The 18,498-nt window shown below is 60.9% G+C and overlaps 3 protein-coding genes across 3 annotated transcripts in view; 2 read left to right on the top strand and 1 right to left on the bottom strand.

Moving 5' to 3' along the window:
• The window catches only part of PTCH2 (patched 2), a 21,576-nt gene extending 13,437 nt beyond the window's left edge, over window positions 1-8,139 (top strand). The window contains 18 exon segments of the mRNA XM_039556107.1: window positions 69-190; window positions 462-609; window positions 840-971; window positions 1,051-1,206; window positions 1,330-1,422; window positions 1,509-1,634; window positions 1,714-1,832; window positions 1,937-2,342; window positions 2,430-2,742; window positions 3,002-3,144; window positions 3,233-3,413; window positions 3,876-4,159; window positions 4,663-4,800; window positions 4,926-5,068; window positions 5,338-5,437; window positions 5,840-6,085; window positions 6,229-6,633; window positions 6,737-8,139. Of these exon segments, the coding sequence (XP_039412041.1) occupies window positions 69-190; window positions 462-609; window positions 840-971; window positions 1,051-1,206; window positions 1,330-1,422; window positions 1,509-1,634; window positions 1,714-1,832; window positions 1,937-2,342; window positions 2,430-2,742; window positions 3,002-3,144; window positions 3,233-3,413; window positions 3,876-4,159; window positions 4,663-4,800; window positions 4,926-5,068; window positions 5,338-5,437; window positions 5,840-6,085; window positions 6,229-6,633 (3,255 nt within the window). The 3' untranslated portion in view covers window positions 6,737-8,139.
• BTBD19 (BTB domain containing 19) lies at window positions 8,128-15,716 on the bottom strand. Its single transcript, XM_039556108.1, is given in 10 exon segments — window positions 8,128-8,949; window positions 9,077-9,202; window positions 9,398-9,529; window positions 9,853-9,921; window positions 11,202-11,261; window positions 12,771-12,824; window positions 13,237-13,474; window positions 15,456-15,562; window positions 15,565-15,654; window positions 15,657-15,716. Coding segments are annotated over 10 exon segments (1,056 nt in total). The 5' UTR covers window positions 15,702-15,716; the 3' UTR covers window positions 8,128-8,814.
• Window positions 15,717-17,055: 1,339 nt separating this feature from the next.
• On the top strand, window positions 17,056-18,491 carry DYNLT4 (dynein light chain Tctex-type 4). Its single transcript, XM_010408926.3, has 2 exons — window positions 17,056-17,427; window positions 17,763-18,491. The coding sequence occupies exon 2, from the start codon at window positions 17,772-17,774 to the stop codon at window positions 18,423-18,425; it is 654 nt and encodes a 217-aa protein (XP_010407228.1). The 5' UTR covers window positions 17,056-17,427; window positions 17,763-17,771; the 3' UTR covers window positions 18,426-18,491.
• Window positions 18,492-18,498: the final 7 nt, after the last annotated feature.

The following is an 18,498-nucleotide window of genomic DNA, read 5'->3' on the forward strand; positions in this document are numbered from 1 at the left end:
CATTGGGTGTGGGGGCTTACTGCTCTCCTGCCTGCCCCACGATCCTGACACCTCCCCTCCACCTGCAGAGCCCCGACATCCCAGCTGAACTCTCGGGGGGCTGCCACGGCTTCTCCAGGAAGTTCATGCGCTGGCAGCAGGAGCTGATTTTAGGCGGCACAACCAAAGACTCCCAGGGGAAGCTGCTACGGTGAGAGCTGCTGTGGTGTGTGCATCCCCAGGCACAGGGCAGGACACCTGCCCTGGCTGCAGGAGGGGCTGTGGGGCTGTCTGGGAGGTTGATGTGGGGGGCCAGTGAGCAACGCAGCACTTTGGAGCAAGGCTGGGCAGGGGGGCAGGATGCCTGGGTCCTCTCCTGGGTGTCTGTGATGGGGATGGGTGCTGTGGGGTGGGGGATGGACCCATTCCTGCATCCTGGGGCACTGCAGCTGGTCCCAGCGAGGTGCGTGCCTGTCCCCCAGCGCCGAGGCCCTGCAGACCATGTTCCTCCTCATGAGCCCCCGGCAGCTCTATGAGCACTTCAAGGATGACTACGAGATCCATGACATCAGCTGGAGCGAGGAGAAGGCGGGAGCCATCCTGGAGGCCTGGCAGAGGAAATTTGTGGAGGTGAGCACCAGGAACAGCCCCCACATGGGGCTGGGCAGGAGTGAGCCTGTGCATGGCGTCCCTCTGTGCCCAGGTTTTCATGTGGCCACAGGTCCTGGCACTACTCTCTTGTGGTCCGGTGGGTCCCTGGGGACTGTCAGTGGCGATGCTGACACCCTGAATGGCTCTGGGGCGGGTGTACTGTAGAGCAGGGGGGTCCTGACTCCTCTAATGGGGTGCACCTCTGGCAGCTGGCACAGGACTCCATCCCTCCCAACGCCACACAGAGCGTCCACGCTTTCTCCACCACCACGCTCAACGACATCATGAAGTCCTTCTCTGACGTCAGCGTCATCCGGGTGGCTGGGGGCTACCTCCTCATGGTGCGTGTGCCCCTTCTCTCAGTCCTCCGCCAGCCCTCCACCGCCCCCCTCTCCCTGCTAACCCACTGTGCTCTTCCAGCTGGCCTACGCCTGTGTCACCATGCTGCGGTGGGACTGCTCCAAGTCCCAAGGGGCTGTGGGCCTGGCTGGGGTCCTGCTTGTGGCTCTCTCCGTTGCCTCTGGCCTGGGGCTTTGCTCACTGCTGGGCATCTCCTTCAATGCAGCCACCACCCAGGTATGTGCTGGGGGAAGAGCTGGGTACTGTGAGGTGGGCAGGACCCTGGGGGCTCTGGGGTAGTCAAGTCTCCTCTCAAATGGTGGCCATGTCCCTCTACTGACACCAACTGCTCTGTGGCAGGTCCTGCCCTTCCTGGCCCTCGGCATTGGGGTGGATGACATGTTCCTCTTGGCTCACGCCTTTACTGAGACGAGCCAGCACATCCCCTTCAAGGTGAGCACTGAGCACTGCCCGGGGGCTTCTTGGCTTCCTCCTGCCTCCCTATGGTCCCTCTCACCACGCCTTCTCTGTCCCTGCAGGAGCGGACGGGCGAGTGTCTGAAGCGCACGGGGACCAGTGTGACTCTCACCTCTGTCAGCAACATGATCGCCTTCTTCATGGCAGCCCTGGTGCCTATCCCTGCCCTGCGCGCCTTCTCTCTCCAGGTAGAGCCATGGTCCCTTTCCAGGGGATGGGAAGGGATGGCCGGACTCTGCTCTGATGTGTGTCCCCCAATACCTGCAGGCTGCAGTGGTTGTGGTGTTCAACTTCGCCATGGTGCTCTTTGTTTTCCCTGCTATCCTGAGCCTGGACCTGCACCGCCGGGAGAAACGCAGGCTTGACATCCTCTGCTGCTTCTACAGGTACCAGCACCGGGCTGGCTGGGATGGGTCTGACCCCAGTGTTCCCTCTGTCACTGGGGTGACTAAACATCTCCTCTCTCTGCTCCTTCACTCTCTCCATGCAGCCCTTGCTCCTCACGGGTCATCCAGATCCAGCCCCAAGAGCTTGCTGACGCCAACGACAACCATGCTTGCCACCCGTCTCCTTATGGGCACCCTGGCATGGCCACCAGCACCCAGATCACCACCACTGTGCAAGCCTTCACCCGGTGTGACCCCTCAGGCCACCACATTGTCACCGTCCTGCCACCCACCTCCCAGGTGTGCACCTCACCTGCTGTCCTCCTGCCGCACACTGACCCCTTGGGCTCGCAGGTCTTCGCCCCATCCAGCTCCACCCGGGATCTGCTGTCCCAGCTGGATGAGGCCAAGGGCGGGCGGGAGTGTGTCCCCCTGCCCTTCTGTCGCTGGAGCCTCGCTGACTTTGCCCGGGAGAAGTACGCCCCGCTCCTCCTGCGCACCCGGACCAAGGTGAGGTGGGAGCGGCCCTGGTGGTGGTGCCACTCAAAGCAGGTGGGTGGCACAGGATCCTGCCTGACCCGCCTTCTGTCCCCACAGGCGGTAGTGGTGGTGCTGTTCCTGGCACTGCTGGGACTGAGCCTCTACGGCACCACCATGGTGCATGATGGCCTCTACCTGACGGACATCGTGCCACGGGACACCAAGGCACACGCTTTCATCTCGGCCCAGTTCAAGTACTTCTCCTTCTACAACATGTTCATTGTCACTAAGGGTGGCTTCCATTACCCGGGTGCCCAGGCTGCCCTGCTGAGTCTGCACCAGGCCTTCAGCACTGTCAAGTACGTGGTGCGGGAGGGCAACCGCGACCTGCCCAAAATGTGGCTCCATTACTTCCAGGACTGGCTACGAGGTGAGGGACATGCCTCTTCTCCATGACCTCCCCTGCCTGACAGTCCTTTCCCCAGCCTGCATGCTCCCCACTGGCCTGGGAATGCCTTCCCTTGTGTGCAGTACCCTGGGGAGTGTGGTCCCAAGGTGCCCAGCACTGGAAGCTGAGCCCTGGGGTTTCTGTGTGCCCATCCCTCTGGCACCACACTCCCTGGGTCACATGGGGTGGTGTGCAGGGTGGTGTGTCCCAGGGATACTCATCCCCCATGCTGCATCCCCAGGGCTCCAGGCTACCTTCGACAGGGACTGGCAGGCCGGGCGCATCACCCATGACAGCTACCGCAACGGCTCCGAGGATGGGGCACTGGCCTACAAGCTCCTCATCCAGACTGGCAACAAGAAGGAGCCCTTCAACTTCAATCAGGTGAGTAGTGACAGGGCTGGGCTGACTGGGCTGGGGATGACTCCACCCCAGCTGCCCAGCTCATGCCCGCTCCTGGTCTTTCCTGTAGCTGACCACGCGGCGGCTGGTGGACGAGAATGGCATCATCCCCCCTGACACCTTCTACATCTGCCTGACAGTGTGGGCCAGCAACGACCCCCTGGGCTTTGCCGCCTCCCAGGCCAACTTCTACCCCCCACCCCCTGAGTGGATTCATGACAAGTACGACACCACGGGCGAGAATCTGCGAAGTGAGTGAGCATGGTGGGCTCCCCAGTGCCCCTCTGCCCCCAGCATCCTCCTACAGAGTACCCCACTCCCTACACCTTTTTGCCCTGAAGGGAAACCCCCCACATCCCTTACTCCATCAGGTAAACTGCCTTGCTTCCACATGCTTCACCTTCGTCCTCCTGCACCCCACGCCCTGAGCATCCCACCATAAATTCCCTGTGCCCTTAGCAACATACCCCTGCTCCAGCCCATGAGCATCTCACTACAAAGAGTAAGCTGCTAATGCACAAAAATCCTGCAGGCAGAGAAATGCCCTCCACCTTGACCCCAGTCTGTTCCCTACACACTCCCCAGGCCTGTGTTACCCAGCCAGGCATCAGGCTGCCCAAGCTGCACTCAGGCTGGTGTGACTGTGGTGCTCTCGTGCTGCCTGTACACCCATACTGCCTGTACCCTCATACTGCCTGTGATTTCCTCACCAGTCCCAGCAGCCCAGCCGCTGGAGTTCGCCCAGTTCCCTTTCTACCTGAGCGGGCTGCGTCGCACATCTGACTTTGTGGAGGCAATTGAGAGCGTACGGGCCATCTGCCGAGAGGCTGCCCAGCGCCACGGCGTGCTGAGCTACCCCAGTGGCTACCCCTTCCTCTTCTGGGAGCAGTACATTGGCCTGCGGCACTGGTTCCTGCTGGCCATCAGCATCCTGCTGGCCTGCACCTTCTTTGTCTGCGCCCTGCTGCTGCTCAACCCCTGGACCGCCGGCATCATCGTGAGTACGCACCCTGATGCATGGGGATGGTCCTGATGGGTGGGGTCGGGGGCATCCAGCCTTTCTCCCATCCTGCTGAGTGTCCCTGAGTACCTGCTTCATGGGAATTGGGTGATGGAGTGGGCAGGGGCACCCTGGGGGGAAGGGATGCCCATATGGGAGTGGCAGTAGGTGGGGGACTCTGTATGGAGGGATCAGTTATATCATCGACCAAGGGAACAGGGGGCCCTGGATACATCCAGGTAGAAGAATGTGAGGGGAACACCCATAGGGAGGGGTCAGGGAACCCGTTATGAAGGAAATGTGTGTAGTGGGCAGGGGTTTGATGACATCCATGCAGAGCAGGGTGAGGACTATGCCCAGAAAATGGGACAGAAGGACACCCCAAATAGAGGGAAAACGGTCAGTGAGGTGAGGCTGCCCTATATGGAGTAGGATCAGGTTTGCCAGGGAGAGGGGACAGCCAGTCAAAGCCATCCCTCACTGACCCCACCACCCTCCAGGTCTCCATCCTGGCCATGATGGCTGTGGAATTGTTTGGCATCATGGGGCTGATGGGCATCAAGCTGAGCGCCATCCCCGTGGTCATCCTCATCGCCTCGGTGGGCATTGGTGTGGAGTTTACAGTCCACGTGGCCCTGGTGAGCACAGGCAGATCCCAGTTTCCATTCCCTGGCACCCTCATCCCCCTGGCCATGTGCTGATGGATGGCCCATCATGGGTGGCACACGGGGACAGCCCTGCATGACATTTCCATCCCACTCAGGGATTCCTGACAGCTGCGGGGAGCAGGAACGTGCGCTCAGCCGCAGCACTGGAGCACACTTTTGCCCCTGTGATGGATGGTGCTGTCTCCACCCTCCTGGGTGTCCTCATGCTGGCTGGTTCTGAGTTTGACTTCATCATGAGGTGAGCACTGAAGAAAGATAAACCAGCCACTTGCTGCCCGACAAAAGCCTTGGCAGTGGGGGCTGGTAGGTGGGGCGGCCTCCCGTCTGGTGGTGGGGATGTGGGGCAGCTGGGGAGGATGTCTTGCTGGGGACTTCCATTCCTTCTTGCCTGGAGGCTGGGGGAGACATGGCAGGGCCAGGGTGTGTGGCATGGGAAGCCATATTTGGGATAGGATGTGGTTCATGATGGCTGTGCCTGCTTACCCCATGTGCCTGTGGCCCCATCAGGTATTTCTTTGCGGTGCTGACCATCCTGACGCTGCTGGGGCTGCTCAATGGGCTGGTGCTTCTGCCCGTCCTGCTCTCTGTCATCGGGCCACCCCCTGAGGTACAAGACCCCTCCATTCTGCCTCTCCCTGGTCCTTCCAACCCTGTACCCACCTCTCTCCATCCCCCATTGCCCCTCTCCCTGCACACCTTTCACCCTTTATCCATCTTTGCCTTGTCCAGTCCCAACCTCATCTCGAACCCACCTCAGTCCTTCCATTGCCCGGTACCATCCCTCCTTTACCTAATCCTTTCTCTGACCCATATCCTACTTGCCCCATACCTACCTGACCCTATTCCAGCCCCATCCCACACTCAACTTCCCCCATCCCTCCCTGATCCATTTGACCCCATCCCTGCTTCACCTGGTATCACCTGCATCCCCATCCTCACATCAACCCATACTCCCTACTTCTCCATACTCCTCTGTCCCTGGCTCCTCTGACCTGTCTTCTCTCCCCAGGCATCCCTGGTGGATAATGGCCCCTGCCTACCCCCACCGGAGTCGGTACCCCCATGCCTGGGCCCTGGGGCAATGTATGTCCGGCGCGCTCCAGCCTGGCCCGCCACCTTCCCTGAGGCCTCGGACACAGAGCACTACACGGAGAGCGTGGGGCCAGGCAGCCCACGGGGACCCTTCATCGTGCCCCCTGCCCCGGCACACATCCTACTGGAGGCTGGCAAGGACCCCAGCTTCCCCCGCATCACCGTGAGTGTCTCTGCCCATTGTGGCATTGCCAGCTCCCCTGCATCCCCAGGGAGAGGGTCATGGATAGAGCTGGGGGACAGGGGCTGGTGGTGTTGCCAGAGGGATGCTCACATTCATCCTCATGCTTCACGTTCCCCCTCCAGGTGCTGAAGCCCTACAAGGACAGCCTGGAGGTTCAGGGGAAGAAAGAGGCTTCTGGCCCTCAGCCTGCAGCCCCCCTGCCCTTCGGGGAGCCGTGCACCACACTGCCCCGAGAGCACCCGCAGCCCGGCCCGCCAGGCACCCGGCCAGCCCCCCCCGCAGCCCTGCCCACCTACAGCACCCACCTGCAGGGTCCTGCCGGCAGCTACACCACCGTCACGGCCACTGCATCGGTGACGGTGGCCCTACACCCCACACTGCCTGGCTCCTACCCCAACTTCAGCCCTGAGGGCTTCACCAGCAGTGAGCGGGACTGCCTGGACGAGCCCAGCACCAGTGGCACTGCTGTGCCTGACACCTTTGAGATGCAGAACATGGGACACCACGGGGCAGGTGCCCGGCGCTAGGTGAGCTTGGGGACACCCTACCCAGGGCTGGTGTATGGCAGCGTGGGGGTGTGAGCTGGGTGTGGAGGGATCCAAGTGACCTCCCGAATCTCTCTCCCTGCAGATTGCTGGTTCCTGGGCAGAGCATCTCCCCAGCACCCGGTGGGCACAGGAGGGTGCAGAGCGGGGTCGCCCGCGTCGTGCTGCTAATTGCCGGAGCGGTCTTGGCCGAGGAGGACCGGCCCCCCTGCACCCTGCACCGGGGCTTGGCAGGGCAGGCTGGCACTTCTATGCAAGCTGTGTGCAGGCCACGCCGTGCCCGCGTGTCCCTCACCTGAGGCTGTACCGTTGGTGCCATGTCTCGTCACCCAGGGCTTGGGGTTATCCTGCCCTGGGCTTGTTGCCCCCCAGAAATGGAAGCACTAACTCCCCCCTCTGTTTCTGGAGCTGCTGGCAAGGTGGACTTGGTGCCATGCCAGCTCCCCCTCTGTGGGGTCACTGCCTGCTCCCCATCACCTCCTCCCGGGACCACCCATCCCGGGCCATGAGCTGGGGTACCCCAACAGGGTGCCCTGATGCCCCCTGTCCCGATAAGGGGGCAGCCCCAGAGCCAGCTATGCCCTGGCATGCCATGGGCAAGGCCTGGGGTGGGCACCCTCACCTTTATTTATTGCAAAGGGAAACTATCTATAGAGAGATATATATTTTTAAGCTTATTTTAAAAGATTTATTTCTCAGCCTACAGCCTCGCCTGGCTGCCCAGGGTGCAGGCAGGGAGCGGGCAGACCCTTTGCCCACTGGAGGCAGCAGGAACCCAGGGGCACAGACCTGTTCATGCCCCCACTCCACGGGCAGCTCACCCCTTCCAACATGCTAGTCCGTGCCTCAGTTTCCCCAGCGGCAAGGATGGGAAGGCTGGAGATCATGGATGTGCCACAGTGGAGAAAGGGAGCCTGTTGCTCCCCAAAGCACAGGCGGGGTTTTGGAAGGGGGAGATCCTTGGAGTGGTCCTTGCTGCGCCAAGCCCCTGAGCTGTCCCATGATCACAGCCCCCCCGTATCACACTCGTGCTCTGCCCAGGGGATGGCACAGGCTTGAGCACGCACAGGACAGTGCATGCTGATGTGGGCTCCCACGGTGCCACCAGGCACATCTTGCTGGGAAACCGTATTTCTCACCGTGTCCCCGTGCAACGGGGCTGTCCCTGCAGCCAGCCCCTGTCCCCGTCCCCGTCCCCATCCCGGGCACTGTCCGCGCCGTTACCCAGCACTTTAACTCCAGCGGTGTTTGCTGTGCCTGCGGCCCCAGCCCCCCCAGACCCCCAACACTGCCGCTGAGCAGGGGTGGCCTTGGGGACCCTGTCCCCGTGCCAGGCGTGGGCACGGCGGGCAGCCCTTCCCCCCCAACACGCCATCTAAGTTATTTATATCAAAAAGAGCAAAGGTTTATTTTTGTAGTTTGTACAGGCGGTAGTGGGGACCGAAGGTTTATTTTTAAAGAGTAAATATATATATTATATATAAATTACCTGCTGTGTCCGGCCCTTTCTCCTGGGGAACACAGCTGGAAGGGGGGTATGTGTGCTTGAGACAGACCCAGCTCTGTGAGCACACACACGATGGGGGGTGCAAGGGGGGGCTGCACACCGTGTGTAGAGTGTGTGTGGCACATGGGGGGCTGGCAGCCTGTCCTACGTGTGTGTGGCCTGCTGGCAGGGCTTGGGGGGCGCGGGGGATGGGAGCCTGTCGGTGCGGCGGTGCGTGCAAAGATGCCCGTGTGTCCCCTCCTACCTGCCCACCTCCAAGCCCCAGGGTCCCCGTGCCCTTGCCCGGGCAGGTGCCGGATCCCTCTCCCGCTGCAGCATGGCCCCGCTGCCGGGGGAGGGCAGCACGGCCGCGGGGAAGGGGAAGCTCATCTTGGGTCCCCATCCCGCAGGGATCCCTGCAGCCCCGACACCGTGGGGTCACTGCCTGGGCCGCCTGCAGTGTCCTTGCACCCATCACATAGCCCAGATCTACCCTACCCACCGCCCCTACATCACTTTCTGGGGTGACCCAGGCATCCTGCCCTGGCCCTAACGCTGTGACATGGGACAAAGCACCTTATCGATGCTCTTGGCCGCAGAAGCATCCGTGCCCAGCCCCCACACCCTGCTCCGCTGCAGAGCCCCTGGCTGGGCTGGACAAAACTCGTTGCCAGCTCCTACTTGGCGTGTGGCTCGAGGTGACGGTGATGGTCACGGGGCCGCGTGCCCCGGCGGGGACGGCAGAGGCGGGAGGGCACCCCACTGCCCTTCCTCAGTGCGTGGGCACGCCAGGCTGCCGCGATGTTCTCCACCTGTGGGGATGGGGAGAGGGATGAGGGCATCAGCATGGCCACAGCATGGTCCTCCCCAGCCCATCCTGCAGCATCCTCCAGCCCCTGGAGGTCAGTCAGGAGACCCTACAAACAGTCAGCAGCTCACCGGGATGAGGAGGTCCTGCTGGTTGTAGCTCTCCAGTGTCACCAGTTCACTGGGTGCCAGCAAGGGCAGACGCAGCTCCCTCACGGGCAGGGCAGCCACCTCTGGCACCGGACGCTCCAGGACAGCCTGTCAGACAACAGGATGTGAGGGATGAGGCTGGTGATGTCCTGGGCACCAAGGAAGGCAGGGGCCTGGGGGGAGTGACACAGCTTCTGTGTGTATCACAGACCCCTGGGCTCAGGGGAAGGGTGCCTACATTCCCAGCCCAGGCTGGTGGGGGCCCAGGCACCCCTGGGTGGTCCCTGCTTGTGCGACACTCACCGAGCTGACGTGTGCCCACTCCCGCACAGCCTGCACCAGGTCCAGCTCGTCCACAGCCAGGCGGTCACTGCGCAGCACCCGCGCCAACACCACGTCGGAGAGCTCACGGAAGCCCTGTGTCTGCACCACTGCCTGCCAGCACACCACAACACCAGGAACTGTAACCAGGACCCCACACAACCACCACCCCCATCCATCAGACACATCCTGGTGCAATCCCTGCCTGGCACCCCAGCATTCCCCAACCCAAACTCCAATCCCCTGGCACTCCAGTACCCCCCAGCCTGCCTCTGCCCGTCATGCAGCATCTTCTCTCCAAACACCCTTTGCTCCCCTCCCAGCCTCCAGGCATCCCATCCTTAGGGGCCCTGCTCCCTCGCCTCATGCAGTGTTCTCCATGCCACATGCCCCGCCATGCCCTGGGATACCCCACACCATGCTCCCCCATCACGTACCGCAGTGCAGCCCTCGATGAAGGCCAGGCAGTGCTGCTGGAGGTCCACCTGCCCATAGGTCACCGCAGCCTGTGAGACAACACAGACACTGCAAAGGGGTCCAGGGCAGGAGGGACTCCCTGCCAAAGCCCTACAGAAACATGGGCACTCTCAGGGACACAGGTGAGGCAGACATCCCTCTGGGTTGGGTACCATGGTAAGAGTGTAGGGAGGAAGGGATGCCAAGGTCCCCTCCTTTTCTGGCCTACGCCACAACAAATGTTCTGGTGGCTCTAACGCCCACAACGGTCACCCAGCCCCACCCTCAGCAGCACGTGTGATTTTCCACCACTGCTCAGGGACATCACACAGCCCACAGTGGGGGAGAGGCCCTGGTGTTGTTCTCACAAGGTCACACTGCAGGCATGTGAAACCATCAGTCCCCAGTGCTCCTTGTGTGGGCACAGGGTCAGCTTAAAGCACCCCCACAAAGTGCCCCAGGCCAGCTGAGGTGCCAGCCCCAGCCTGACCCACAGCTGCCATCCCTCACTGCAGCAGGAATTTGGGGTTGCTCCCATTTTCTCCTGGCTCTACTGAGCAACGCTTGTCCCAGGGCTGGCATGGCCCATCTGGTTACCAGGAGGGCATGTCCCTACCCCCCACAGCAGTGTGTGGGGTACTCGGGACCAGCACAGGCAGGGTGAACATCACCTCCCCCTCCACCACAGCAGGGGACCAGCACTGACGTAAGTGGGGAGGGAAGGCAAGCTGTTTTCTTCAGGTTTGTTTTGTTCTGGGGTTTTGGGGTTTCTTGTTTTGTTTCCTCTGGACCAGTTTTAGCTCTGTTTATGTTGCAGTGGTCTGGCATCACATCTGGCTGGAGCTCTGTGTTCTGGGGCAGGCACCTCACCCCAAGATTGTTTCAGCTCATGGGAGATGAAACAAATCCCCCTTCTCAGGGGAGCAGCCTTGGTCCCACGAAGTAGCATGGCCAGGGCCATTAGGATCTTCCCAAGGCTATTTTTAGGTGCCTCACCTCTCAGCAGGGGTTTTGGGACTGGCTCCCCAAAACCCAGTGCCTCCCAGTTTCATGCAGATGATGACAAAGCCCTAGCACTGGGGAGTTCTGGCCAGCCCTGCTCAGGGCAGTGTGAAGACACTTCTCTGCTAGGCTCTGGTGGCCCCACTGTCCCTTGCTTCCCTGGTATAATCCCAGTGGTCTGGGAGCTGGTAGGGCAGCTGCCAGGCCAAGGGTGAATGGAAAATCCAGCCCACTGTCCAGCTGAGAACAGGAGGGTCAAGTCTGCTCCTGCCCCAAAATTGTACAGGTTATTTTTAACCCTTTGTGACCCTTCTGGTGTCACTCTCACCTGCAGGGCCTCGCAGACCTGCTCCACACTCAGTGTGTCCTTGATGAACTTGACACAGAGCTGGAAGGCAGACAGAGAGAGGGTGGGCAGAGGGAGGGACACAACCCTGCCATCCACCCACACAACTGTCAGCATCCCCTGAGCCCCCAGCACATGGAATGTGGCACCTCCAGCCCCTCAAGGGTTTCATAAGCAATGGCCTGTGGGATGAGGTCTTGCAGTGTGGATGTGGGCAGCCAGCTTGGCCACTGATGGAGCCAGGGACCAAGATTGATGTGACCAAACCCAGCCAATCTGACAGCCCCAGGCAGGTCCCAAACCCTGTCTACAAATGCTATCTATGTCCTGCCACAGGGCACAATCCTGGTGCCAGCTGCAGTGCACTGAGTGACCTCAGCTTTGCCCCAGCCCTGCCTGCCAGCTGTGCTCTGGCTGTGACTGCTGGGGGACCAGCATCTCCAGCTGCATCCCATACAAGGATGATGCAGGTGGGATGCAGCCAGACCAGCATGTTTATCAGTGAGTGGGACATCTCTCCTGCCTATCTCAGCTGCCTACCAGAATCTCTGGGAAACCCAAGGGGATGTGACATGCAGGGAGAAGCTGGCACATGGGGCAGAAGGGCCCTGAGTCATTGGCAGGAGGGATATGAGGTCACCCTGCAGCTGGGCACACTGCCATGGTTTCCCCAGCTGTCCTTGGTCAGCCCCTTTCCCTCCCATCCCTCCTCTATGCAGGTCATCCCCCTCAGGATGCATTTGCTGGGTGGTGAGGTGTGACTCATGTGACAGGAGCACTAGATCCCCCTTTCTGCTATACCCCTTATATTCCTTCCCTGCCCAGACAGCTGTTTGACAGCCCTGTGCCACATCTGGGTTTTTGCTGAGCTTGTTCCCACAGGTCCCATCCCACTGCCCTGGCAGAGAGGATCCCATGATTCCTCAGCTCCTGAGGTACTTTCCCGGCACGACAGGGAGGGAGGGGAAGTTCTGGGTGTGAGATGGCAAGTCACGTGTACAGCCAGGCTGTAATTCAGGAATCAGGCTGATGACGTGGCCTGGCTGTCCTCCCCAACACCGAGCTGGTCCAGCTCCCTGCCCCCTCCTCATCCAGCTCCCACCCTTCCTCTCTGCTCCCTGCTGCCTTCCCTAAACCTTCCCACCCGAAGCAGCATCCCCTTGGCAGCACCACAGCTGGGGTGCTGACTGCGCCCAAGGATCAGGGCTCTCTTTAACTGCATCATCCTGTCAGATGACCGGAGATCATGCGTGGGTGATGGCACAGGGGCTTTCCTTCTGACCTTTGCTATGCAGGAGATGTGAAACTCCATGTCCTTCCCCATGATTTCTCGGGATTCCCCTGTGGGATTCCCAGCCGCTGCTGCACCCTCCCAAGGGGGATCCCACTGGAGAGACCTTCCAGGATCGAGAAGCAGGGCCAAGCCTGCATGATGCACCATGGTGCTTTCCTCAGAGGCACCTCCAGCTACCAGCCATGCAGGGATCATCTTGGGGTGCTGCCCAGTCCGGGGACACTCAGGGACCACTGCCCCCAGCCTAAGGGTCATACCTTGCACAGGTCCTGCAAGCCGTACTCCACTGATGAGGTCAGCACCTCCAGAGCCTGCAGGCAAGGGGGACCTTGTGAGCATCAGTGTGCAGGGGCATGGATGGGCAGAGCAGCCCAGGGTAAAGGGCAGGTGTGCTCCTGCCTCCGTGGGAGCTCTCGAGTGGGGCATGGATGATAAGGCTGCTGCATGGAGAAAACTTTAGGTCTCCTGCTGTGGTGTCCTCATTCCCACCATCCAGGGTGTGCACAGCCAGATGTCCCAGGGCTGGGACAAGGTGCTCTGGACACCCCACTGTGCTGGGTTGAGACCCCACACATTCATTGCACTGTTAGCCAGCCAGAGAACATCACACAGACCATCTCCTCCAACTTTAGCACACCCAGAGCTGCAAAGCACCCCCTTCCCCTGCATCCCCCTCTTGTCCCTCCCATGTCCATCGCCCCCACCAGCCCCATCCCCACTCACGATGTGACTGTTGAGGGTGACACTGTTGGTGTAAAGGAACTCGATAACAGCCAGGAAGACCTCAGGCTGCACGTTGCCCAGGATGAAGGGGCCCTGGGGTGGGACGCTGCTGGAGGAGTCCTGGCTGCCCACTGGCACCTGGCTGAGCATCCCGCGGAACGCCTGGCAGCGGCACGCCAGCACACAGCGGTGCGCAAACACCTTCTGTTGCTCCCGGCCCACCACAAACATCACATCACTGCGGGGGAGAGGGGACTGTGAGGGACACACTGCCTGGAGAGCAAGGGCACAGCCTGCCCTGGGCTGGGACAGGGCACACAGGAAGGGACCTGCTGAGTGCCTGTCGCAGTGGGGCAGTACCCTTTAATTTTAACCCAGGGGTTTGTCCCAACAGGGGCACAGAGGAGAGACCTTGTTGGCGGCTCTTTCCAGTTATTTGAATGCTGCAGGCAAGGTGAGCAAGACAGGTCCTCTGGCAAACACGGAGAGCCCTAGGTACTGGCACAGAGAGCCCAGGGTGCTGGCACTGAGCAGGGCAGAGAAAGGCAAGGACAGCTGGAGAAAGTGACTTTCTCTTTTGGCACAGCGGAGCCAAGGCAAGTGTGGCTGTCACCGGGATCAGCCTCCTTGACTCATGGGAACTGACTCATCATCTCAGGGATTCGAAGCCTCTGGCATAGCTGCCAGCACGGCTGGCACTGGCCCAGCACGGCAGCCTGTGGCACACACTGGGGCACAGGGCCCATCCTGTTGCCCTGATCCCCTATAACACTCCTCTCCCTAAAAGGGTTTCCCAGCTCCATGGCCCCAGGAAAGGGGGGCAAGATCAGGGGAAAGGAAGCAGGCAAAGGAGAGGGAGTCTCCAGCATGTGTGCACCTGTGGCCATGGCCCATCCATCCCCTTGTCCCTTCCTCCATCCCAGCAGGCCAATGAGCAGAAGGTGCCACCCAAATTCTGGCTGCCATGAAGACATGCACAAATCCATGGCCTGACCCTCAGAGTGCCCCACAGGGAGGTGGATGTGCCCACCAGAAGGATATCTGGGCCATCCCAAGTGTCTACCAGGAGACACACAGCTGGGGCAGGATGGGTGGTGTGAGCAGAGCCTGATGGGGCCTTCATGACTGCTACTGCAAGGGGGACCGTGATAAACTGTTCTGTGGTTGAGGTCCACAGGCCAAGAAGGGCAGGATACAGGCTGTGAGATGTGGGATGCCAGCTGTGATTATGGCATGCAAGGTCTGGGATGCAGGACACAGGCTGCAGGATGGGTGTGGGATGAAGGTTGCAGGATGTGGGATGCAGAACAAAGGCTACAGAGTGTAGACTGTGAGGTACAGACTGTAGGAGAAAGCATGCAGGATGTGGGACGAAGTAGATGGATGAAGACACAGATTTCAGGTTGCAGGATGCAGATTGCAGGACGTTAGATAAGGGCTGCGGGTTGCAAGATGCGAGCAGCAGGATGTAGGCTGAGAATGACCAGGCACTGCCAGCCACTCCCCCACTGCCTGGTGCTGTGGCTGGGGGGGTTTCACTGGGATTTCTCTTCTGGGTGGCCAAAAATTTCAGCAGGAATGGGGATTTCCTTAGATAGCTCTGGTGTTCCTTAGATAGGCAGGGCAGGCCTCAGCAGGAAGCGGGCGAAGAGGACTACAGCCAGGCAGGACATACCATGGAGGTGAGGGAAGCCAAGGCAGCATCTCCATCTCTGCTCCCTGCTCTGGCAAGAGGTAGCAGGAATGCCAAACCCTGTGAGGAGGGATGGCTAGGCTGGCGAATGCCCTCCAGGGAGGTTGGAGTAAAGCACCAATGAAGCCAGGTGGGAGAGGAACTGAGCAGGGAGGAAGCTTCCCCTGGGGAGTTCAATGGATGCAGCACCCCAATTCCTGGCACGGGCAGGAGCTCCAGCACAGGGTTTATCCAGGGACACTGCCTTGCCCTGCTGGCACCATGCCTAGGGACAGAGGGGGTCTGGGCACACCCGGGAACTTTCCCTCCTCCTGAGAGATGATGGTTGTCCAGGGTGGGCTACACCTGGGCAACCCTGCACTCCTGTTGTCATGCGGGTGTGTGGGGAGTGCCGCACAAGCCACGTCGGCCCCACCAGCTGCCCGGGGCTCCCCGAGGGAGAGCTCGGGGCTGCGGGAAAACAGCACGGAGCAGCCGCCGGGGGTTCCGCGTGGCTGGGGGGAGGCGGCACGGCCCGGGCCCTCACCTGAACTGGGGGTTGTTGACCAGGGTGCGCAGGGCAGCGGTGAAGGCGGCCACGTCGCCCTGCAGCCGCGCCGAGCAGGGTCCGGCCATGGGCTGCCTCAGGGAGCGCGGCGGCGGAAGGCGGTGCGGGCAGGCGGGACGGGGCTGGAGGATGGCGGGAGGGAATCTGGAGGCTGTCGGGAGGCCGGCCAGCCTGGGGAGGCCGCAGGGAGGAAGCCAGCACGCTGCGTCGTACGACACGGCCCATTGCTAGGGAAACCTGGCAGGCAGCGCTGGAGCTGGAGGCCGGGCTGCCGGGGGGGCAGTGGGAGGGAGCGATGGGACAGTGAGGCGTGAAGCACAACCTCGCCGAGGCAGCTCCGTCCGGCACTCACCGGATGGGGAAGCAGGGCTGCGTCTTGCTGCGAGTGGAATTCCTTGCCGTGTTTCATGGCTTGGCTCTGGCACGGGGACATGGGTCCCAAGCTGGTGGCTTTGCTGTGGAGCAAGGAGATAGGGGTGAAGAGAGGCAGGCAGCTGGGATTTTGGAAAAGGCAGCACACGCGCGGCAGCACACGTGTGGAGATCACCCTCACCTCCACCTGCACAGCCCCCATGGAAAGCCGCTGGGCATAGCTGGGTCCCCAGCAGCAGCACTGGAGCTGACTGGAGCCCAGCAGGGAGATTTGTCCCCTGAAATGGGGGAAGCGTTCTCTCCTGCGATGCTCCAGGCCAGAGCCCTGCAGCTCAAAGAAAGGCTTGGGTGGGAAGGGACCCTCTAGTTCCAACCCCCCTGCCATGGGCAGGGATGCCACCCACTAGATTAGGTTGCTCACCTAAGCCCAGACCAAGTGCTGTGCCAGGGGATGCCTCATCCCTGTTCTCCAACCCTTGGCTGGCCTCAAGCAGCCCAAGGACGGGATTGCCCATGGAGGGATCCACCCTTGCTTGTCAGTGGGTGGTGCGAGGGAGAGGCAGGAATGGGACCCGGAGCTGAGGCCCCATTCCCAAGGGAATGGGGTCCAGCTGGCAGTGAGCTTGGCAGCGCTAGTCAGAGGCAGGCTATAAATACCTCTGATGGGAGATAGAAACACAAAAGCCGTCTCCACTTTCCTCAAATAGCTCGGCAGCCGGGCCAGACAAAGGCACATTGATGGAGCAGCCTGTCGTACCAGCTGGGCTGGGCTCCACTGGCAGAGAGAGACCCCGGCCAGGGCCGGGAGCCCCCAGGTACCTGCCCCCCCCCCCCGCCCTGGGCATTACAGCAGCAGGGTCCCTGGCATGTGGCAGGGCTGTGCTCCATCCATTTCACGGAAGTGTTCTGGGCTGGGTTGGATAGGGCCCTGAGGAATCTGGTCTAGGGGTGGCATCTCTGCTCATTGCAGATGGTTTGGAACTAGATGACCTTTAAGGACAACAGAACCCACTATGTGATTATATGATTCAATGGGTGCCCACCCACTCAGACTGTCCCTTGGTGCAGTGGTGCATAAGTACCCAAAGGATGCAAATATCTGAGCAAAATCAAGCTCTTGGAGGTCCCAGCCCCAGTGCATCCCATAGTTAGGGCACAAAGTAGCAATCACAGTGGCTATTCTCCCCCCGCCAGCTCTTCTCTTGCATATTCAACGCCAGCCTGCATTTTTCAGGGCTGGCAGGGAGCTGAGGTCGAAGGAGTAACCTGCCTGGAGTAACCATGTCCCTGTGGTGGCACAGCTGAAAGTGCAGAGAGGGCAGGAGTGAAGCGGAACAGGGCTGGCCAGGGACCAGGAAACAAGGAGTTACAGAAACCATGCCCCAGAACAGCCGTGGAGACCTACAGTGTCACGTAGCAACACTTCACCTTCCAGGAGAACAACAGGTTTGTTCCAGGAGCACAACAGGTTTGGCCCTGCTCACAGCAACTTGCAAGACGAAGATTGGTCCTGGGCAGTGACATCCGCCAGAGGCAAGGCCCCTGGGTTTACTCTGGAAGGACGGGAGTGGGACTAAGGGTAAGTGTGGGATCAGATGCAGACAAGAACACTGGGGAAGGAGCCACTCACCTGTGCCAGGGGAAAGGCTGGGGACGGGAGAACAGAGGGCTGTGTGGACCATGCATAGCTGCACTGGCTCAGCCCCAGCTGGCCAAGTCTGCTGGGCATGGAGGCACTGGAGAAGGGAAGACAGCTGCCACGGATCTCCCAGCCCCTCTGCATCTTGCCTCACACTCACAGGCCAGGAGGCATGGGATTTGCAGAGGGCAGGGAGAAGTGAAGCAGAGAGGCAGGGGGATGGACAGGCTACAGGACACCTGCCTCACACCTCACTCAGGTCATCTCCTTTGCAGGCCATCCCTATGGCTGAGCAGCCCTTCCCGGAGATGGCCCTGCTAGCCCAGGTGCTGGCTGCAGACAACACTGAAGCCCCTTCGCTGCGCACTACACGCCGTGGCTCCCAGCCCCCAGCCCCAGCCAAGGGCAGCGAGGACGGCAAACCACCCCCGCTGCTCTCCCGCCGCAACTCCATCCTCAGCCGCCGCAGCTCATTTGGGATGGTCCCGGGGAGCAGACGTCCCTCCATTGGCCCCTGGATGCTCCACAGACGTGTTAGCTTCTCTGGGCTCCCAATTTTCCAACCCATCCTCAAGACCCGCCTCGAAAACACTTACAGGATGGGGCCAGACAAAGGCTGCAAGTTCAATGTGGAGCGGGTGCAGCGGGTGCTAGAGGGGACCCTGGCCAGGGCCTTGGGGACCACTGTGTACAGTCCCCAGGGCAGTGCGCCACTAGCCCAGAGCCTGACTGAGCTGCTGCAGAGCCGGGCCAAGGAGGTGGTACCACCCCGCTACAAGCTGGTCTGCCAGGTGGTGCTGGGCCAGCAGGGCCAGCAGAGCCTGGTGGTGGCCAGCCGGGGACTATGGGACCCTGAGACTGACAGCTTTGCCTCCGCCACCTTCTCCAATGCCTCCCTCTTTGCTGTGGCCACAGTGCACGGGGTCTACTTTGAGTAGCATGTGCCTCTCCATTCTTGTAGAGCTGTAGGGAGAGAGCAGCCTGAAATAAAGAGGTTTTGTCCAGCTTTGT

This window comes from Corvus cornix, chromosome 8 (assembly GCF_000738735.6).
Source record: "Corvus cornix cornix isolate S_Up_H32 chromosome 8, ASM73873v5, whole genome shotgun sequence".
NCBI lineage: Eukaryota > Metazoa > Chordata > Aves > Passeriformes > Corvidae > Corvus > Corvus cornix.